This window comes from Dufourea novaeangliae, unplaced genomic scaffold (genome assembly GCF_001272555.1).
Source record: "Dufourea novaeangliae isolate 0120121106 unplaced genomic scaffold, ASM127255v1 scaffold108, whole genome shotgun sequence".
In the NCBI taxonomy this organism is placed as follows: domain Eukaryota; kingdom Metazoa; phylum Arthropoda; class Insecta; order Hymenoptera; family Halictidae; genus Dufourea; species Dufourea novaeangliae.
In genome coordinates this window covers 2366274-2390100 of record NW_015374014.1, presented here as the reverse complement: position 1 = coordinate 2390100, position 23827 = coordinate 2366274, and the positions used below count along the sequence as shown (strand labels likewise).

At 36.5% G+C, this 23827-nt stretch overlaps 1 protein-coding gene across 1 annotated transcript in view; it reads right to left on the bottom strand.

The window, feature by feature from the left end:
* Positions 1–23827, bottom strand: part of LOC107188752 (LON peptidase N-terminal domain and RING finger protein 3) — a 104066-nt gene that overhangs the window by 20138 nt on the left and 60101 nt on the right. Inside the window, exons 2-3 of the mRNA XM_015577102.1 lie at positions 11080–11198; positions 1018–1140 (exon numbers count right to left, since the gene is read on the bottom strand). Of these exons, the coding sequence (XP_015432588.1) occupies positions 1018–1140; positions 11080–11198 (242 nt within the window). The remainder of the gene's footprint in view (positions 1–1017; positions 1141–11079; positions 11199–23827) is intronic.

The window sequence follows — 23827 nt, the reverse complement described above, 5'->3', positions numbered from 1 at the left end:
CACCACGGGTCACTCACCTGACGGCTATCATACCGAGTCATTAAGCTATACCGCTATACCCAGCAGCACCGGTACCGGAAATGCCATCGTGCAACGACGTCTACTTCTTTTGTGTACGTTCGTGACTCCGGTACAATATCTTGATCACTCTATCTTTCTCTTTCGCTCGTTTGTACCGTTCGGTTACGTACCCCTCTGTTTGTGCAACACTCGCGACAACACGGGAATTCGAATTAACCTTTTGACTACGAAAAGCGTATATGTATACATATACGCCCTCGCATGTCTAAACTGATCTTTTACTAAACTGATCTAACAAAGAATTTAGATTTTTTTTATTGGTATATTTTTTGTTAGCGACTGACATGTACATATCGCACCGCAGTCAAAGGGTTAATGGTTAATGGCTACTTGTACAATGCAGTACTACTGCATGCGTATTAGCTCAATGGATTATTTGCTTCTTTGAGCCTACAGTTGAATATTTGCAAAACAATTGAAACTATACCGAGTATCCAGGCAACATATTCGGATTCTTGTATGTATACCTGTATTTATATATTATGTACACTACCGGTAACAAGTGCTAGATGTCTTTCGCGAAAATTATATACTTCAGGCCACATTTATTACTTTATAGTAGCATAAGTGTCGTGCATCGAACTTTAGAATCCCCTAAAAAATATTTCTTTCAGACATTCAGTAATTTCGTAATGCTCTGTAACGTTCATTAATTTATTTGACTTTTTTTTTTGTATCCTAATACTTATGAACGGGAGTATATACGATGACACAAATTGTAAAAATGCATTCCTACATAATATACACTGCGTGGCATAACTACAAAACCACCCTAAAATTTTCCATTTTTTTTTATCGTGGTTAATTGAACAGTCTTCAGATATTAAAATTCCGTTCATGGAAACCTGCATCGTCTTCACAAGAAGATAAGCCGCAAAAGTTGAGCTTTATTTACGGGACACCCTAACATTTATGCCCATATAAAAATCAGCTTACCTTAATCAATTCCTGACGCACAGCTGGAGAATTCTTGTCAATGGCCACGCTGATGCAAAGGGCAAACAACGCTTCTTCGTGTCTACCCAGCGCGGACAGAGCCACCCCTCTTCTGTAATGACCCTGCGAACGAAATATCAACACTTAGAACGCGGACATGGGGTTCAGTTTCTACTAATAACTGTCATTGGTCGATACTGCCGCGTAGAAATCTACACACACACATTATGTCCAACACTTGTTGTACGACGGTATCGTGCGTCGTTATTGTAAAGGTGGGTTTCCGCTGATGTTTGCAAATAGTTCACGAACAATATACGAATTGTATTTCCTATCACCTGTTCACGTATTGTTCCTCACGGGTTCGCAATGCATAGTTATGTAGTGCGTTAGCGGTTATAAAAAGTTTTCAAACTTCTTGTGGGTACTATTTGAGAACAGTTATTTATAAACGGTTTGTCATTTTTATCAGTGAATACGCACCTTAAAACAGTAGATAGTTATGATCGAAAGAAAAGTTGGAAGGTGAGAGGCAACAGACGGTACCATAATCTGACAGGAAGAAATTATGTTTTGTAATGAAATTAATAAAATAATTGCAAGAAATACCGATGTTTATAGAAATATCTCACTTCTTAGAGTAAAGGAATAGAATGTTAAGGGAAGTATCGACATATGAGTTGTTGAATCGTCCATGTTCCTTAACATGTAAGGAATATTAATTGTCAGTAGTTATGCAAGGTTTTACTATGGTCTGTTTTTCTAAAGAAGAGCCCTCGGGGGTCGCCCTGCCTCGACGTGTGGCCTGGTGGGGATCCAACGCGAGCTGCGTATTTCGCGCGACGTTGTGACGGCTCAATGCCACTGTGTGTCTCTTTCCATCCTCCGGCACTTAGGCACGAGAGCCTCTCGCTCAGACGTTCAGTAAACCAGCTTCCTTCTTTACCCTGCGATTTCCACGTGTAGCGTTTAATAACCTATGTATTAATTTAATCCCCTTTTAATATGTTGCTCAATATTTGGGTACAATACATTCTTTCAAAAGAAATAAACTTTTTCTTATTCATGTATTTTAACTCTTGACGTGTGAAAACTGGAGACAGACGACCGTAGGCGAGGACTCATGTCGACGGTCGCACGTCATTGGCCAAGACGCGAAGAGTGAGAGAGACACAAGTGCCGTAGATGTCTCGCGATTGCGGCAACACCGCGAAAAGTCGGGCCTACCTCCCAGGGCTTTTCTTCAGAAAAACAGACCATAATATTGTGATGGTTTATACAAAATGTTAATTGACAGTAATTTACTACTTTTTATTTTCCACAGTAATGTGATATAAACTTGTGGTCAGCAAACATATTCTACGCTTCTGTTGCGGCGTACTCACGATAAGCTCACAATTTGTCAAGTGCTCGTTGATAAATTAATGCCATGGATCTCGTTGGAAATTGTGTGAATGAAGCTAGTGATGTTATGTGGTTTGAATAAGTTAACACTACTTTGTAACACACTTAAATTTCAATACAAACGTAGTCGAGTGTGATGTAATTGTATGTGTGTACTAGTTGTGTTCTCGTTTATGGTTGAATGTGTCCTGTCTGGTGGTTGAATGCGTGGTCGCTTGTTGCAACGGATCGACTTGCGATTGGTGGAAAATGCAGGATTTTGGTTGGTGTATATTGTGGAAGAAGTGGTGGTATAAGGTTGAAGAAATTGGGCTTCGTGTTTTTTAGAAGATTTTTTAACATTATTCTCTAGCACATGTCGCGGAATTAGTAACACAACCCGTTAGGGAATAATGCTACATCATAAAATAAATGCAAAAGCGTGTATATATTTATACATATATAAAAATATATATGTATTCGTAATAATTAAATTGAATATTGACTGAAGATAATGACAGTTACTTGATAATGTAATCTATTATACATGAAAATTGCAACCATAAAACGCATAAAAATGTGCATAAAATGTTAAACTAATATTATAATTGAAAACTATAAAGTAGTATATTAATAAAATAAATAACAGTAAAATAAGACTAATAAAACGAATAAATTAATATTATTGTACTCATTTACTCTACGATATTTTATACTGTGTATTGTTTTATTTGTAAAGTAGAATGTGGCTTATAAATTGAGTAAAATAAGAATTTTTTCTTTGGTAAGAAGCTACTATAGATGCAGAAATTAATAATCATTCGTAGTGGTTTTTATGTATTTCAAAGTGTACTATGACAAAACCGACTTCATGAAGGTATAACTCGGGAAGAAAACCTCACTCTCTGTCGATACATTTCTCAATAAGGTACTTCAAGCTCGAAGGTCTGATCTTCCAACCCTTAGATTTAGGTTAGGGATAATGCATCGTGGTGGCTTGGATGCGTCTGAATCAGGATTGGGTTAAGGGTACGGGGGCAATACGTCGCCAAACATCTGATCGAAGAGCGTGCCAAGTGGGCGAAACTTACCCCTTCAGCGTGCACGCGAAAGATTCGATTGAATCGACTATACACAGCTGTATATGTATACCTCTATTGTATGTAACATATCATTTCTGATGTAGTGAAAGTAACTGCCTATCAAAAATGGATGAGCCAAAATTAGTCACTTTTGATTACCTACTATTTTCAGTTTTCGCTAACATTATACTAACAATAAGTTAATGCTTACGCAAATGTGTTTACGAAATACAGTGACTAACAAAGTTCATAAACTATCGATTTACATATAAATCCGCAAACTAGGTGAAAATAGGGGGGATAAAACAAGAGGAGTCGGGTAAAAGTTTTTAAACTTAATTATTATTTCGAGAATATGTGAACATGGGTTACTGTAGTTCGAAAAGAGCAATAATAATTATTAAACAGTAAAGACGAAATAAGAAGGGAAAAATAATGTTTTGAATAATAATCATTTTAAACAGTTTCTTATGTATATTTTTCAAACAATTTAACAAAAACACGGTTCATGTATATGGACACAATTTTTCACTTAAATTGAGCGCTTCAAATAAGATAACAAGTCATACGAGTCATTCCACGTCAACAGGGACAGAAAATTTTTATTCACCTCTTCAATTTTCTTGAAATTTCTCGAGGAGCCATAGGTAGTAATGGGTAATCGAAAATTAAATATAGTCCAATTTATGTCGGGTTTGGACTTATTTTCATCAGGAGAATCTCCTACATTTATTCATAACATTTTTAAGAAAGTACCCTGAAAGGAGTAAAAGTTTAAATTTTTATTCATGGGTGGATTCGTTCTGTGTGTTACATTGTATCCCGAGCGTCGCTCGACGGCGGCTTATAGAATATCAGATAACATCTCTACTCGCCGAGGCTTCGCTGGGCAGAGCCTCCTCTCTGCTGTCACCTCAGAAAACTGTCATTTCGGCTCACTCAACCCACCGAGCCGAACCGGTGAATCGTTGGCTTCCGATGCAGCTCGAGCTGCTCGGCTTGACTACCTATCACTAACCATAGGTCGAAAAACGTGATTCGACGGTATTTGTGTTGTAACAATTAAAATAAATTACAAGATCTTACTCAGACTCTTAATAAAGAGAATACCCCAAGCTTGTACAATATTGCCAATATCACTACTATTGCTATCCCTTTTAGTCCTAGCTTTAATGTAATCCAGAAGCTTTCATGTTGAGAAATGATGACTCGTTTTCTATCGCGTTGAAACTGAACATTGGGTGGTGTAGTTCATCAGATGTTGCAAGTGAATGTTCCAAACCAGGCGGTCACAGAAAGGCAAACACATTTATCTTAGGCACTCTTACATTAAAGAAACCGAGGACCAAGGTGTGTCTGTGTGTCTGGATCATTTACAAACGCAGGTGTATCAAGCGTGATATGCATGACTTAGCAGCTGGTTTCTTATTAACTGCTACTAACATACATTCAGAGTCCACAAGCGTATTTTTCGGTTGTTTTCTCACACACAATAGAACAGCAACAATTATGGCACTCTTGGATATTTCCCTTTCACGCATACTAACAAACAATCTAAATGTTGTGTTAATAAGTACATATTCAAAACCTAATGCTGTCGCGAGACTGTATGTTTTTTCCGTCGATGAAACCGCGACTAATCGCGAGAGGACATATGTTTCATCCTCCAGTATCGGTATACGGAGTTCTCAACAAATTCTTTTAGGTTTTAGTAGAAACACGTTTACGTTTACGGTTTGGAGATACATATTAAAATTGCGTTTCCATTGTAACCGGAAAATGCATACGAGTGGCTCCGTAGTGGGCCTCTATTTGTTTCAACGTGTTGTAAAGGACAGTGGGTTCCAGCAAAGTCAGGTCGATCTTTTCCTGCTGGCCCATGATCACTGCTATTCAACCCTCCGAGCACGGTCCCTGGGTCACGCGTTCGCGAGAGCGACATGCGCAGTGACAGAGTCAGGAGTGAGGACACGCGGTCTCGAGAGTGACACGCACGCAGTGACGGAGCTGTCGTGTAAATTGCATAGCGACCGATGTTTGTTTACATGCGAATGACCGGGCCAAGACGCCGCAGAAGTATTGACTAATAAATATAATTTGTTTTATAATTCACGAGATTTTTATTCTAGTAATGTAATAAGAACCACGAAAATCCAAATGTAATGTGGAATCAGCTAATCATAACATTGTAAAGCTCGAGCTCGAGCAACCGCCACTGCGTAGTAATATCGGTGCGGGTCTCGAGCTCGAGCCATACTGGCACTGTGTTAGTACAGTGTCGGTGAGGACCTCGAGCTCGAGCCTCGCCGTCGCTGTGTCGTAGTAGAATATCGGTGTGGGGTCAGATATGACATAGGGACCGATGAGCATGTTTTCGTGCTCGATGGGTTAAATAATCCGATGGTTCGTCAAACTCGGCGACCAGTTCCATGAGTTGGGTGGTCAATTCGAGGGCGTACTGACGTTTAAACAATTCATTTGCCCTATCTGTTAACGATCGAAGAGCAGGTAAGGCTGTCTTCTTGAAATTATCCAAATCCTTTAGCACACCTCTAACATTTGTAGTTTCGTTATGTATTAAGGTAGTAATTTTTTGATTATCGGTACAAATCTAATCTAGTTCACTATTATAATATTGCACGCCAGTGTTCGAGAGTGATTTCGAAAATCAAACTCGCTAGATCACCTGTCGGACTTAACGGATGCAAGTAGAGTGTCAGTCTCTCTGTCAATGCATCGGACTCGATCCTAAATTCGCACGATCGTCTCCGTCAGGATGTTATTTTTGACGTGCAGGCCCATTACTTTATCGATGTACTGCATGCCGTGGTAACCTGTTCTTTCCAACTCCGTGATATTGAAATAGACGATAGCTCGCCATTTTCAATGGTACAGCCAAGTTGCACCTATGTTGTCGAACTTCCATGCCGAGTGAGAGCGCTGTACACCCACGAGCAAACTCGGCTTCCACGCGGGGAAAAAGAGGCGTAGAAGAAAAGTCTTCTACCACTTGGTAAATTTATTCCAGGTAGTGAAATAAATGGTAAATCGAATATTAATTTAGCATACATTTCAGTAATTCCAAATACCATGTGGTAGGAGGCTATTTCCCTACGTTACTTTTTCCCCTAGTGGAAGCCGAGTTTGCTCGTGGGTGTACATGATCCCCCGATGAGCCATACAATTGCAATTGTGAAATAAATATTCATATATTAGATGATTTTCTATTTAGATGCAGCAACTGTGGTTTGCCCTTAACAAGTATTTTATTGTTCGCCTCTCCCATGAGCTTCATGACCATCTAAGGCCCTTTATATTGACCTGCCAGACCTGTAAGGCAATCACGGCCTTGATTTTTTAACCAAACCCAGTCTCCTTCTTGGATTTTATCAGGCCGAGCAGTCTTGTCAAACTGCTTCTTCGATTCTTCTTTTGCTTTCTTGCAGTCTTGCAATAATGTTTCCTATTGAACAAGCGACTTTCCTAATGAAACTAAACGCTGATTTAAATAGTAATCCCATAGGAGAATCTCTGCATTGATGTGTCACTATTACTGTGCAAATTCATTCTGCTTGTGCTGGGTTGTTGATCACCAATGAATGACGCGTTATCACTTGTATCACTACTGTCCGGTATTTTCGATGCACGTAGGCGATACGTATTCCAGACCTTCGCATTTTTCATGGCGATAGATTTCCAAATCTTTTTAGTTTGCGGATCATAGCAGACTGTACATTTCGAAAATTTTTCTGTGCATTATTCTCATGATTTTTGAACTAAAAAGGATTACAACACGAATCGAATCGTTTTCCCTTCGTTGTCGTATTACATACAATACTCTCAAAACTTTTGACTTTAAAGAAGTCAGATCTTGTTAGCACGAAACGCAGACTGAAACAAAAACAGTCTAACTGAACGTCTGACAACTGTTTAAACAACAGCGAAACATCAAAATAACAAATACTTCGAAGAGGAAGTGGAACTAATTCTGGTTACATTCGCGCTATTTACGAAAATGCTATAATAATAATAACAATATTTAACGATAATATAAAGCATACACTAAATAATTGTCTGACCAAACCATTTCGAAATGGTTAAATCAGTGCGTGGAACTCATGGATTTCATTACTTTAAACCAGTTTCGCACAATAAATTCATTGCCAAGAAGTTCTCAACTGACACAGAAGGCCATGTAGTGCACGTTTATAAAACAAAGTACTAAATAAGATTAACATAAAATATCCGTAAATGCGTGAGCACCAGGGGTGTGCGGGTATCCGACATTTCGGATTCGGGTCGGGCCGCGAGAAGTCGGGCGAGATCGGCCGGGATCCCGACAGTATAAATCGCATCAGGATCCCGACAGATGTCGGGTCCCGTAACATCTTCGGGTCCTGAATGATATTTTCGAGAACTTATCCGTCTACCGGCAAAAAATTAAACTATACTTAACTATACTATACTTTATTTATTTTATAATAATAATAATAATAATAGTTTATTGAGACGGGCGTACATTCGCCCAATATATATTCATGTTATACATATAAAGAACTTATTCTAAGAGAATTAAACTTAATCATATTGTCGCGTCCGTCCGCGTGGATTTCTCTTTCGAATCCGCCTGGAGTTGTAAATTCCAGGCTCGACCGTCGTGGTACGCGTCCGGTTGCGACTGTTGCCCGCCAAATTAATATTAGGCAACTGTTTCAATTTCTCTAGTGAGAAAAACGAATAATTGCTCGACCGTTGGAGCTGACGAATCGTGATGCGAATGTTGTCGAATGAATTGAGTCCGTGTGACTCTAGTCGTAACGAGTGCGAGTTTTCGAATGATTGTTGTCGAATGACTGTTCGATTACGAGTTAATGCGAATGAATTGAGTCCGTTTGACTCTTGTCGATACGAGTACGTGAATGTCTTGAGTCCGTGTGACTCTTGTCGAACGAGTGTGTTTTGCGAACGAGTGATTCTAATGAATGTTTTCGACTGAAGGAATCTTTTCGACTGTCTGTTCGAGTTTCGTGTGTCGTCGCGCTTCCTCGAAGTTCGATGAAGGCGTGACCAAAACTCGCCTCCTTATTGGTGATGCCCTGAAGGGGAAGGCAAATTTCTCGGGTTTTCCACGCGACGCGGAGGTGGAATACCTCTCCTTCAGGGCGAAGCGGACGTCAGGAAAATATCGCGCACGTGGTCGCGGTGCGAGTTGACCGCGACGAATTTTCGAGTCTCTCAACGGTAGGGTTTTATGACTATATTGTCTGCGAGTCAGCGCGCCCCGGTAAGGCCCGGCGCGGATGGGTCCCAGGTTACCGAGCGCATGTGGCGGACTGCAGACCAAATGTTCGCTTCTTTTGTATATTATTCTCTTTGTGTTAACGAAATTAAAATTGCTTGAATGAAGGAAATAAAATAATAAAAAGTAACGGTATCGTCTGACTGTATAACCGTCGTTTCGGTCTACGACGGAACACATATTTATCATTAAAATTAAAGGAAAGAACAAGAGAGAAAGAAAATTAGTACGAGAAGTAGAAGTACTAATACTTAACACTGATACTTAATTCTTAACACAATGTATAAATTCATAAATTCACGCAAGTATGTGCGCGTGCGTGCAGATACACATACACACTTATACACGTTTACACTGTAATACACTGCTGCAGTAAACGTAAAGTGAAAGTTGTCACTGTGTTAATGTACAAGGTAGAGAGACACATCTTATAATCCTATAATCTTCAATGAAAGTTTAAAGGTGTTAATAGAACCAGAAAAAAAGTCAACTTTAATTGAAATATTGTTCGCACAATTACATATTCTGGTCAGAGGGTCTATAAACTTCAAATCAGTTCTAAAATTATCAATCCGGAAAGTTTGGCGATTGCGTATGGAGCGTGGGCAGGCGTTAAGTTTGACCAGATACAATAGAGGAGGGTTGTCAATAATATGGTTCAAAATTTAAAAAAGAAAAAGATAGTCGCCGAACTTTCTTCTATCTTCCTGTGTTGACATATTTAGGCGAGTGAGAAGATGGTCGTAATTGTGGTCAGTCAAATGCATTGGATGCCCAAGTATACGAGATACAAATCTAACAAATTTAGTTTTTATTTATTTTACTTAATAAAAACATAACGTACGAAGAAATGTGTACTAAAGATTGTATCATTACTCCTGTCCAACCGCAGGATTCCATTTGGAATCGTTAAACTTATTTAGCATTTATAGTTCATATCATGAACCTGAAAATTCAATATGGCATTGCATGGTATAGTTTAATTTTTTGCCATTAGATGGATAAGTTCTCAAAAATGTCATTCGGGAGTCGAAGATCTTACGAAACCCGACATCTGTCGAGATCCCGGCCGATCTCGCCCGACTTCTCCCGACCCGACTCGAGGCTCGGGAATCCCGTGATTTCTGATACCCGCACACCCCTGGTGAGTACCTAACTTGGTAGGCGCCAAATTCATCTAACAGCGTTCGGGAAAAGTATAATAAAATAAATCTTATTCGAAATATTGAAATGTTGAATATTTATGTATAGTTACGTTACGATACACACGTTACATTACGAGGATATTATATGAGAAGATATAATAACGGATTTTAATTCCTAAAAATTTGGACGACGGATTATTGCGGCAATCTCAATAATGTAGAAGTTTAACATATTTTAGTGTATCGGTAGGTCATTTTACCGTACAGAAGTGCCTTAAAATACATCAAACAATTTGAAAATGCCATCCAAGAAACCGTTCGTACACTCATTTCTGATTGCCATACGCCCACACGCGCAGTAGCTTCGGCGCGCTGCGTCTATGACACGGTTAATTATTTATTTGAAAGTACACTCCATTGTTTTTCCGTCCTGAACCTTACCACAGTGGTACAGGATAAATCATGGAATAACGTCATATTTATTTCAAAACGGAATATCGATGTGTAACAATTTTAAAAATTTCATGTCATTATATATGTGCTTGTAACATATGTAATAACTTTTCGTTACTAAATTTAGTGCATATACGATGAAAGTGCGGATCAAGAGCTTTCAAATGAGTGCAAGATGAAGTATGTAAACTAAACAGAATTGGAGATATTGATGTTTGAATGTAAGCGGATTTCCAATTGTGAGCATTTTGTTGAACCTTTAATCATTTATATTTTCTTAAATATTAATTTTAAAACTCTAAAACAAAAAATCACGCGTGTTTCTACGCCATACAGAACACCAAAAGAAACTAACAAAACCGGAGGGATGATTGAATATTTTTCCTTTAAATCGTCCCGGTTGACGTGGAAGGATGACCTATACATATACAATTTTAATTGTGCATAAGTCAGTCTTGAGAATACTAGAACATCGACCCTGTCTTATATTCTCGAATATGCTTATTGCGTATTAATAATAATTATAATGCTTTATTGCGTATTAATTAAATAATACTTTAATAATTAAAACAATTCAGAACCAAAACAATTTGCTACTCCGTATATTATAAAATGTGATTATTTGAACATTTTGAGGGCTATTTTATATTATACAAGAGTATCGGTGTCTAGATATGCCATAGAAAAAGGTTTGTCTCACCTTGCCCCAGTCTGGTCTCAGCCTAACCGCATGATCAGCATCCGTGAGGGATGCTTGAGGCCTATTCAGTAGAAGCAATACGTGAGCCCTGTTGCTAAGATGGAGTGGGCTGTTTGGCGCTGAAACAGGACAAAACACGATCGTAAAGCATTGGTAGAATGCCGGATCCAAGAAACACAGGGGGGCAAGGGGGTGGCAGTTTACTTGGCAAGAAAACTGTCCCTCGTGTTTTCACAAAAAACCTTTTCTCCCTGATTAAATTGAGGGAACGATTTCACATTACCGAACGGATCGTACCAGAATAAAATTCTTAGAAAGTCAAATATCGTTTCCTTTTTATTAAACGTACCGACTTATGCTAATGGCCAAAAATATGGAGCACTTGCACAGTTTTCTTATATGAAGGAAACTTCTTCTTATATGCGTCCTTGTTAAAGTAAGTGTGTTCCTCACTTCAGGCCGTACCGTACCATACGAAACCAATAAAGAAAATTGTAAAAAAGAAATAATAAAAATTGTAGAAAACCTTGTTTAACCAGAAAAAGAGGAAATGATAAGGTAATCCATTGTTTTCATACGGGTACGATAACTCTCGAAGCGAGAAAGTCGAAAAGTTCATTAATCGAAACGAAAAACTGTTTATAACTTTGAAAATATTAATTTTTCAACGTATGTTTATTAAAACATTTTTTTACCATTTGGTGAGTACTATCTATCCTAGAAGTTATGAACCCTTTTTTTATCACCCTGTATAATTTTTACGAAACAGCACATAGCTCATTTACTGTAATAACGATATAGCTCAAGAATCACAATTTTAGGAAATACGAATTTGAATTAGTTTTGTACAGACATCATACTAAAATGACTGTCCTGACGTGGTAAGTTTTAGAAGTTTACGTACAGGATTCAACCGGTGAAAGGTACAGAAAATCACCATTTTTTCTATACTAATAACTCAAAAACAAGAAATTTTGCGTTATGTCGTTGTTGCAGCAAATTAGCGACATTTTCTTCATACAGACCAGGTGCCTCAATGCTTATGAGCGCTAATGTAAGTAGCGTACAACAGATACTAGTTCTTGTACCAAAATATTATTCTTTAGTCATACGATTACGATACCGTATTTTCGTTCTGCCATGCTAAAGATATCATTGAATGTCTGGAAAAACATATCAATTGGCAAAGAAAGGTCAGATTGATGCCTTTTTAATTGCATCAAGGTCACTGCTTCGTGAATTCAACGGAACAACTCGCAAAATCACCTAACAAGGCGACTCAATTCGTTTATAAGTTATGTCAACCGCGATTGTTGTGCAACGCATGCGTGGGCGTTACGAGCATACACACACACGTCGTAGACGCTGCCGGCCTCGTCGAATTTATTCCGAAAGCGCGTTACGTGCTAAATAATTTTCTCTTTCATCGATTCGACCTTCGACGGGGTACGGTATATGGAATACAGAATGTCCTTCGAGTCAGATCATTTGAACCGCCTATGCCTGACCGAGAATGCACGCCGATCTCAGTGAGCGAAAGCTCGCAATTAGTACGGTCGAATTAAACCGCAGAAATTAATTGGCTTACATAAAGCACCGGTGAATGGAGCTAAATACTCCTCGTTCCCTGCGTGCATCCACTTCGGGAATGTCGGGACCTTTAAACGGATGGATCTCAGTAATTTTGCCGAAACAGTAGTTTTCCATGTATTGGGAATAAAAAGAATGAAAGATTACTGTTGTATAACGATATTTTTAGAAAGTGTCGTTAGTTACTGGAATATATAAATAATTACTGAATCTCTCTGAATTAGTAGAATGATTTTTTCGTTAATCCTTGTTCTAATAAAATAATCCATGAGAATGAGAATTTGTATAAACATCCGCAGTCTGTCAATTGCAATGTCGCGTTACGAATCTTGACAGATTCGATGCGTGTAGGTTGAGAGTTTCGAGGAGGATAAAAACTGTTCTTGAAAATGGCTAATAAGGTAAAAATATTAAATGTTATTCCACAGTAAATAATCAATGCCTAACGAAAATTATAAAATGAATAATTTTTTACAATTCTCATACGTTTCTATAAATATCAACACATTTTTTGAAAATGTTGTATAACAATTGTGAAATGATATTTATTAAATAGAACTGTTTGAACTTTCATAAATAAAATCTATTAATATTGTGTAATAGCAATAAAAACTATTATGTTAACACAAAGACAAACATGATTTACACTTCTATTTTTTGGTTCTCGAGTGTCGGTTCAAATGAATTACTTTAGAGTACCAGTTTCATCCCGTATAATTTCGTCAAATGCACTATCAGTGGAGGCTCGTCTTTACTGAATGCTTGTAATCGCGGTGGAGGATCATCTTGTAACTTTCTCGAAATAGGCTGTACGCGGTCGCAATTTCGATGGCATCTGTTCGCCTTCACGACGATGCGCGTATAAGTGCAGCGAGCAAAATACTCTCGGGTCATCTCGCGTTTTGACGTTCTCACTTTATTAAAGGTTCATTTTCATGGTATCAGATTTCCATAAAGTCGATGTATCACTCGATTCACAGTTCGTCTACAAAAACAATCAGGCAAATCATACGGTTAACTGTTAACGTGGCAAATTTCGAACTAGTTAATTTTTAAAATTTCGTAACTTAAATTCTCTCCATATTTCGGAACTCCAACAAATGTAATATTTTCGAAAATTTAGATGTTTGTTAACCCCTTAAAATATCAATTCGTTCACACATGAGCAATTGTGGTGGAACTAAATCTTTGACTGTCTAAAGTGATCCTACAATCACTCTTTCTTTTTCTCTAATATTCACGGTCGCGTTAATTACTATGTTGGGTTATTAGCGACATCGTTGATAAAATGATGAAGAGTATTTAAAGACGGTTATACATATAGGTATGTTGAAATTGTCTTTGATGATTGGCTTAATATTGAATTGTTGTCTATGGGTAAAATCCTTTCTGCACAACACCGTACAATTTAACTATATTTTAATGCGTTAATTTAATAATATTTTTGTAAAAATTATGAATTATTAAGATTTTATTAGCATATAACTGAATCGTATCATCATAATCAAATACAGCATAGCTTACTAAAATACTTAATAAAAATCTCTGTCAAGGATCCAAAAGGGTTACACTGAAAAGGGTACCGAGGAATCAGTGGTACCAATTTTAATCGGATAATTTCAATAGGTATCAATTGCAAAGATGAATGTACAGTTCGTAAATTCTACACCCGCTGCGAACTATCACGCGTTAAAGGGTTAACACATTGAATGGCCAGAATTAGGTACCTCTTGGGACAGTATCATGATTAGACTGCGGATTTTATGCATCTATAGCGTGCCCAATTGTCTGAAATTCAGTATAGTAAAAAGTTTAGTAAATTTTGATATGGTTTTCATTTTATGTGGGAGTTTATAAAAGCTTAGCTGCGGTAAAAAAAGTTTCGTTTTATTCCTAGTTTCTGTAAATATGTTTTTAAAAATTGATAATTGCATAAAGATTCGTTGTCTAATCATGATAAATACATTAATTTATGTCTTTGTTATTAACAATATAGATATTTATATGTTGACTTCAATATTCATGACTTTAGTACTAAATTATACAGGGCGTTAAAGAAGAGGAGGTCTAAGACATCAGTGGCTCACAAAATAAACTTCTGTATCTTTGATCGAAAAGGTTAATCTTAGGACCTATGTTGATTAGACATTTCCTACTCCACTCGGTGAGTACTTATAAGTACTTAAAGTTTTAAACTACTTTTGTTCGAACTCCCTGTATTCGTAAAATGCTAAGTATTCCTGTTCATAAAATAAACTTTTCTTCGTCTAATCGAATAACGCCGGTCGTCAATAAACACCATGCCGGTCAACATGTTAATGTTGTCACAACAGTTGCGTTACACGCTGCAGCCTAATGTGATTTGGACAGTGCAACCAGAAGCAATGGCATTGGCCGACGCAGGCGGGACTGCACCCTGGCATTGTGAGCAATGTCATTGCCTCCGCGGATAGAGGCCCTTGCTTGGTCGAGGACGAATTTCCGGCAAGTGCGATCACCGCCAATGCCAAGTCGAACCGATTCATCGAGCTTCATTTGTCAGCGTTGACCGCCGTACAGTCGCGGCTTCTATAAATCCACCTACCGTGGACACGTTTCGCGAACTGCGGCTCGCGTAACAAAACAATTTAGCGGTAATGTATGAGCGTCCAATTAGAGGAATCGTTGCGTTGCGGACCTAGAACTTACGAGGAAAAGGGACATACCGAGAAAAGTTAGTTGGACACGATTAAATGCTAACTATGCGTGCAACGGATATAACAAATCGATGTCGAGAAGTGAAGCTCAACGACGGATTCATCAAATATACAGGGTGTAACAAAAGTGTTGTCCGAACCGGAAATGGGGCACTCGGGGGGTGAATTGGAACAAGTTTTTCCTTAGCAACAATCTAATGTGAGGCTTCGTTACCGAGATATTAACGAAAAACCCCGGCCAATCAGAGCGCGAGTATGCCAGCCGAGTTCCCGCACTAGCGGTGGCTAGGTGCTGCGATTTGTAGCCAATGCTACCGCGGGAACTCGGCTGGCAAACTCGCGCTCTGATTGGTCGGGGTTTTTCGTTAATATCTCGGTAACGAAGCCTCAGATTAAATTGTTCCTAAGGAAAAACTTGTTCCAATTCACGCCCCGAGTGCCCCATTTCCGGGTCGGACAACATTTTTGTTACACCCTGTATACTACCATTTCATTTCAGTCGTTCTCTATGTTCCGTTAGGGGTCTAAATTCACCCACGCAGAAAATGTTTGTGTCGCAATATGCCCCCCTCTATACCATGTAAGTTTTGTATATAACATTTTTTCATATTATTACAATTAACGGCAATAGTCAAAGTGGACATAGTTATTGCCCCACACTGTATACAAACGAAATAAATTTCTGTATTTAAGGGACAGTCAGACAGTACCATAGAAATCTTTTTTTTTCAATCTTCTAATCTTTTCTTGTTAACATTTTAGCAAGATGTAATAGTTGGACCGCAAACCTTTATGTAGATTCAAATTTGTATAGATTGATTTATTGCTTTAAAATTGTGTGAAAGATTTGTGTCTTTTATGAAAGGTTTCGTTAGACGGAAAGTAAAGTAAAATTTATATTAATCATTACGAAAATTTTTAATGTGTGGTATTTTACACATGCGCATTTACGATAAATGTATAAAATCCGAAGTCTAGTAATAATATGGTTAACAGAGGTCATTTTGTTACATGTGACGCATAGTAATGAGATTTCCTGTTTCGTAAGGTATGAATGCATGAACCAGCTTGTATAACCAATTCTTAACTTCTGTTAATATAACTGGGTTTTCTATCGACTGATAAAGTTGAGTTTATTTCAAGAATGATGTTTCTAATACTGTTCATTTCAGTTGGCACTACATTTTTTCACATGTACCATTTTTCTTTAAAAATTGAACGAATACCTTTTTTCACTTCTTTGCAATAAACTGAAATGTTTGCCGGTTTTATCAGTTGTTTTGTTTCCATGAACACCTATATGTACTGTATAACACGTATTATGTTTGTGTACTTCGCAACTACTTGTAGGTGTGTTAAATATTAACGATAAAGTTACAATGTTGTTCTCTGACGACTTGGCTATCTTCCATGATATTAATTTACATCAAATTAACGTACAAAACTAATAACACAATACCATTGACAATGATTATAAAAATTAATATAGTGAAAATACTAAATGATTGTCAGACATATGAACTAAATTTTTCTCAAATGCATACGTGTGCCTACACCTTAATTTTCACCGTTGATTTACCTAAAAGCGTGGTCTCAAAAGAAAAAATTTTATTATTTTCTCTGATTCTAAGTATTATTTGATTTTTATTCTGACGTTCACCTTATTTTTTCTTGTAGAATCGACAGTTTCCGGATTATATCATCCGTCTTGTGACACCTTATGCATACTATTCGTCAGTATAGTGTACTTCAAACAAGAATGATTCTATATTGTTACACGATGAACTGTATAGCGTTATAAAATTATAGCGTGATAATATTATCTATAAATCACAAAAAAATTATTCGGTGTTACCGAATATATAATTTACAAAAAATCCTTCGCTTATAAAGCGAAACCTACAATACTATAATTTTACTCATAATACTATTTTTACATTTAATTCTTGTACTCTATAACTCGATAACACAATTTTAATTTTTAATGCCCTCTTGTGTTACAGATGATTAACATAATCCTTAAATACAGTTCTCATTTCGATAAAAATGGAAGTAACAAAATACACAAACAGTAATTTCTCGAATGGAATAGAAGAATTGAATAAAATATGTTTTAAATATGGCCATATGCATACGAACATTTTTTTTCCCGCCGAAATCCTATTTCTAGTTTCGCTATGTTTTTATCGCCACAATACCCAAAGCAAAAGTTTCTATAAAACAACTGGTAGAAAAAACTTTATACTTGCAAATGGACTTACGTGGAACTCTATATGCAACATTCGATAGAAAAGTTCCCACGAAGTTCGTTTCATGTATTTTGCCAATCGTGGCAACGGATCGATACCAGCTATCCAACGAGGATGTGCGAGAAATGGGAATATGGAAGAACTCACGGGAAAGGATGGCCAAAGTAGGTATACGTGCGTCCTACGATGCGTTGCATATGCACGCCACGGTGTTGCAAGCGGTTGAACGGGGACGTCTTTCAGTGTCGCAAGCAAACAAGCGAAGTTCCACTGAATTTTTTTTACAAAAGGAAACTCCACCGTTATTGTTCGTTAGCATTTATGGTGAAAGTTCTCTGCATTTAACCACAAGAGATTTTTTTGTAGCTGTCAAACGACTGTAGAAAAGAATATGTTTAAAAGAACTCAACTTCCTTACTGGGATACCTTTAACTGCGGAAAGTGTGTACCATTGTGTAATACGGTTGTGGAAATTTTGCAATTAATTATTCATTATTTTATACCTTAGTGCTTATTGAAATCTGATACTGAGAAAAAATTCGAAATTCAATACGAATTTCACTTTGATCTTTAGTTTGGTATTTAACAGTTTTATTTTACCTTGAAATTCATAATTGAATTTATTGTATGATTCAATAGAAATAAATCTATCGAGTGACTAATTACCTTTTTCTGGAGTCTATAATTACCTTTATGATTGTGAAAGTTTTATTATGACCGGTGGTGTCATTGCTCTCAGTTTAGGTAGTAAAGCAAACGTAATGATTGTAGTAGGAGTAAAAATTCGACTTGAAAGAACGCTTAAATTCTTAACAGAGCGTTCCATATAGGGGTCAACGTCGCTAAGAACCCGAGTTAAAAGTGCGCTTACATCCTTAACAGCGTGTTCTGAATATAGTTCTGCCGACAGAAGAGCGCTTACATCCTTAACGAGTGGATACGGCCTATAAATTCCGTATTTAAAATTCCATATTCTCCACGAAAGGAAGAACGAAGACAGCAACGACGTTAATAACTTCGACTACGAAAAGCTTAGTTATTTCTTGTGGAAAGCAGAAGACTAGAAAAAGAGAAAGAGCGCATTTAAACATGAAATCAATTCAAGTTGAAATCGATTCAAATCAAGCAATTTTCAAATTAAAATATCTCCTAAATTAATGATTCTTCGGTATAAACAGCTTCATAGTTTTTGTATACGGAATGACGAGTTGCATCGACTAATACATTAAAAAATATACAATTTCATTAAAAAAAAGTAAATTTCACCTTTATGTCCCCTCTATACATATATGCACCTACGAAAACTACTGTTATCAAAGTATTTTCCCCTCGAAACCATTGAACGTTTATCTGAAACCTTTTTTGGTATAATCAACGATTTCGTAGATATGCGCGGAGATCGATTTAAATGACTCACCCTGTATATTATACACATCAATATATGTATCATACAATGTAATTTAGCATACATTCAACGCTGCTAGTTATGGTCTTAATCAATTCAAAATACATAAGTTTCTTTAAAAAGGGTCCTACAGATTAAGGATCTTCTTTACAGGATGATTCAACTGTAACAAGGCACATCTTTTTTTGGTTGAAGTTAACAAATAATGTTACAGGAAAAACATAAATGTTTCAAAGTGGACAATTTCAAAATCTTATCGAAAAAAATATGATCGTGAATATGCAGTCCATCTTGAATCATTCATCCTTTTACTCTAATATTTTTCTCTAACTTCGACCAAAAAAAAAAGGAATTGTTGCAGTTGCGTGAATCACCCTGTAGATAAATCCGTCCACATTTTGAGCAGAAAATTTGAATTTATTTGAATCATATCCTACAACATTTAGCTCAGATTTCGAACGCGTCACCCTGAAACAAAGAAGCACGAACGGGCGTTATCAGGTTGCTGCACGAGAGCAGGATGTCGAGTTCGATCGATATAAGTTCGTTCCAAGAACGAATTACAAGTTGCAACGCTCCACGGCACTTTCACACAGACGCGAATAATAATCCACCAACGCGCGTATACATATACCTTAGGCGCGTCTGCCTTTTCAAGCCGTGCAACAAAACCGGACCTGCCTAATCGTTTGTGAGAGACCATGTGTGGCATCCTCTCTTTCTTCGACGAATGGTTCTCTCTTTTCGTGCGTGTGTAACAGACTACGAGTTGTCGAGTAGTCCTCTCTGCGTCTCAACCGCGTGACACATGTCACAGAGATTAAAAGCTGAACACAGAGGTTGACACCACGGGACCTGATCTTTTTCCTCGAAAATCCGGAGCATGTGATGGGCCGACAGAATCCAGATGTTCGTCAGATTGGCTCGATGAATTGAGTACATACGTAAAAATACCAGCGAAATTCTGGAGTAACTCGTTCCGACGGTTTTTCTTCTCTTTTAAACATACCATGGGAGGCGTGTGCCACTTGTGACTGGGTAGTATCGAGACACCGAAAAATACCGGGTGAATTCGATTTCACGTGAAAATTGTAGCATTTCTTGACTGAGGATAATGAAGTAGATTATATTTAGTCTTGTGAGTAATTTGAATCATCACAATAGTTTCTGCTCTATTCGACGATGGAACAATTTTTGAATGGCTAATCAGACCACGTGGACCATTTTTGCAAAATCTGATTCTTTTATTTGTAAGATAATTGGTTAAGCTATACCTTACGTTTCTACGATTTTCCCTCTTTTTGTTTGTATCGTACACTAAGGCTGTGTTTTACGATAGTTAAAAACACCTTTGGGTAATGTTTGATATACAAGTGAAGAATTTTGAATATTTTTCTCTGTATAGCTTATATTTAATTCGCTATATATCGTATTTAGGATTGGATTAATTGCAGTAACTTATTGTTATAACATATAGCCAAATAAATGAAAAATCCGTGATTACATGACATTTCACCTGCCTACGTTCCGTGGAATCGAATAATATTATCATTTGTATATCGATTCCATTCTTTCTCGAAATCGTAATGAAAATTAAAACTACTATTGAACTATTATAAATTTTTCTTATAGTTATTTTATATTTGTCAAACCTCTATTGTAAAATTTCAAGTGTGTAATAAAAAATGAAAAGGGAACAGTTTTACTTCTTCTTGTAAGTAGGACAATAACTACGTAAGTATTATTGTCCGCGTGTGTAAAGCTAAAACACAAAGTTCAAAGTAGGTTAAGAAAGAAGCTTTCCTTTGTATCATATAAAAACTCATCAAGACGAGTCAAAGGAAACTAGAATGGAAAGAAATATTCTGAATTATTGTATACTGTAAATATAATTATAGACATTATGTACATTGACTCAATACTTAATAGTTATCATAAGATATGAAAAAAATGATAGTGTCCTAAGATAATAACACGAGAAGTAAAATAAGATTTCCTTAAAATGACTTATTTTAAGTTTATTGAAAAATAGTGATATTAATAACACAATTAGAAGTTAGCCCGCTGTAGTCACACGTTTTCGTTCTCACAATCCTTACAATTCACAATTATTAACGGCATATGTTATAATAACAATAATATGTGTACTTAATTATAAAATGTTCGTGAAGGTCCAAAAATTAAAAGAAGAAAAAGTAATTGAATCGTCACGGGTTAATTACGAGGAAGAGAACGGTCGCGAAAGAAACCGGAACCAAAGCGTAAAAAAAGCCGTCGTCATGATGAAAGAAATCACTGTCGATGGAAATAAGAAATGGGAAAACAAGACTACTACGACGAACGTTGATAATTAATCAGACGTTCCCGTGTAATTGCCTAGGAACGCCTGCAGAAACTGGGGAATTAGAACCGAATGATTTCATTTAATGAAATGGTACGTATTACTCGTACTCGGCGCTCTCAATATCGGCCTCCGTTAATCGAGCAAAAAGGCGACGAAAGAAACGGAGTTGCATAAAGTACCGTTAACAAAGAGCGGTATTAAATGACGGTATACACATGAGAAAAACATCAAGATCGTTGAAAATAATTATTAAAGCTACAGTCTCGATGTACAGGATGTTTTACCTAACTTTATCCTGAATTATTCTTGCTATATTTAAAGTTTCATGAAAGTATCTCCCACGAATGTTAGATTGTTTTCTAGGGGTCGAAGTATAATAACAATAGTTTCATTCAACTAGGAAGGATTAATTAAATACGTGAGTCAACTTTGTTCTTGTTTTTAATCTCCAGCAAATTGGAATTTTTAATTTTTGATGACTAAGAACTCGAAGAGAATAAAAACTAATTGAACTCATAACATACTGTTTATGGTAGAATCTCCTGAGAAATTCAATGATAATAATTACAAAAGTGAACAATAATTTTTGAACTATGAAAATTTGTTATAACGAAATTCAAAGCAAAATTTGTTAGAATGGTAGGTAGCGGTAGGTAGCCTATTTCTTTGATGATAAGTATTTTTTTCATCTGAAATTCGGTGAACGTACAAACCATAGGAGAAATCTTCGTTAATTTCAATCTTGGGTGAACTAACCAGTCAACGAAACAATCCATTGTTTCCCCAATCGATACAGCGAGATATGCTAATCTAGATAAGAAAAATCCTCCCGAGTTTGTAAATACAGTGGCTCCCATGTTCAATGCAAGGCATGTTTGCCACAGCAATTTTGTTCCAAATTCAAACAAACAGAAAACAATGCTTCAATAACATTTAACCATTAATATATATTGTACAGATAGCTAAAAATCGAATTCTCTTCCTTGAATTCTTATAAATTTTATTTACTAATTTTCTTACATTCTGTACGTCCTTACCTGTTATACTGTTCAAGATCGTGTAAAGTCGTATACTTATCTATCGACACTGGTTAAGTATTTTTTTAATATTTTAATGCATTAATTTCTTATATAGGGGCTCCCTATCACCAAAAATATTATTAATGCAAAAAGAGGTATTTTACATTTGGTAAAAGACAATGGAAAACAGACCCTATCGTATTATAATGAACGTTTATTATAAGTAGAAGAAGTGGGTAACGCACAGACACATTTAAATAAGCGTGCTTGACGAATTTTCAGATAAAATTTACTTCAAATTAAAGTTTTGTATGACAAAATTCTTTCCTTTATTTCACTATTTATTTTTTACACTAAAATTTCTTCTATTTTAATTGTATTCAGTACATAAAATGGTGTTACCTTATGTATAGAAGGAAATTGTTTTCATAATAAAGAACTTCTATTCTTGCAAGACGTAATTACCGTGAAAATATAATAAACTTTATTGATTATTCGAAAAACCTACGTTTGCTTTATGTTAATCTGTTTGTCGCGTAATTTCTGCTCTCTACGCTGCTTGTCTAATGTATTTCTGCCATACACAGCCATACAAAGCATAAAGAAACGGAAATTTTAAGAAACACCAATCAAAGTCGTACGTTATCTTTACCTCGATAAATATTCTTATAGATGAGATCAATTTTTCTATGGGTCTGGTGGTTGTAAAATAATCTATGAAAATACTATGTAATTTGCACAAACATTCACAGACCTCTATACCCTCATCCCTCAACGCTACTATCAGAAAAATTAACATAATGTAACTCGGTCTGAAAATTGAGTTGTAAAATGTTCGAGTTCTACCCACTTAAAATATTCTCCATTCAAGTCTCCATAACCCAAATTAATTTTTATTGTTTAACAAATTTTGCATCCGTATGTACTGCTTACTACAGACCAGTTGAATACATGAACCTTGCGCATTATTGAAAAGGATTACGAGATCGCTAATGTGGGCGGTCCTGTTTCATCCGCCGAACAAAAGAAATAAAACAAGTGCTATAGGTTCGCTAAATTAAAATCTTTTCCATACAATACTGACACTATGAAAACCAAGTTATATTTTTATAAAAAACTTTTCGATAATTTAAAAAAAAAACAATTTCATTTGCTTAACCCTCCGTTGTCACACCTCCTTTTTCGAACGTAGTTAGCATACCGGGTTAATTTGACCGAAGCCACTAGTCAATCAGCTGTTGCTTGAAAACCATTTATTAAATTAAGCCGCAAAACATTCTCAGATGAAGTACAGAAATAGGAGATAATATTTTCGTGGTTAAGAATTAACATTGAAAGTTTCATGTTTACAAAAATTCTTGGAAGGAAAACAAAAAGAAAAGGAGCAAATTTCTGAAAACAATTTTTTAGAGTACCTGAAGTTACTACTATGTGGCGCCAGTATT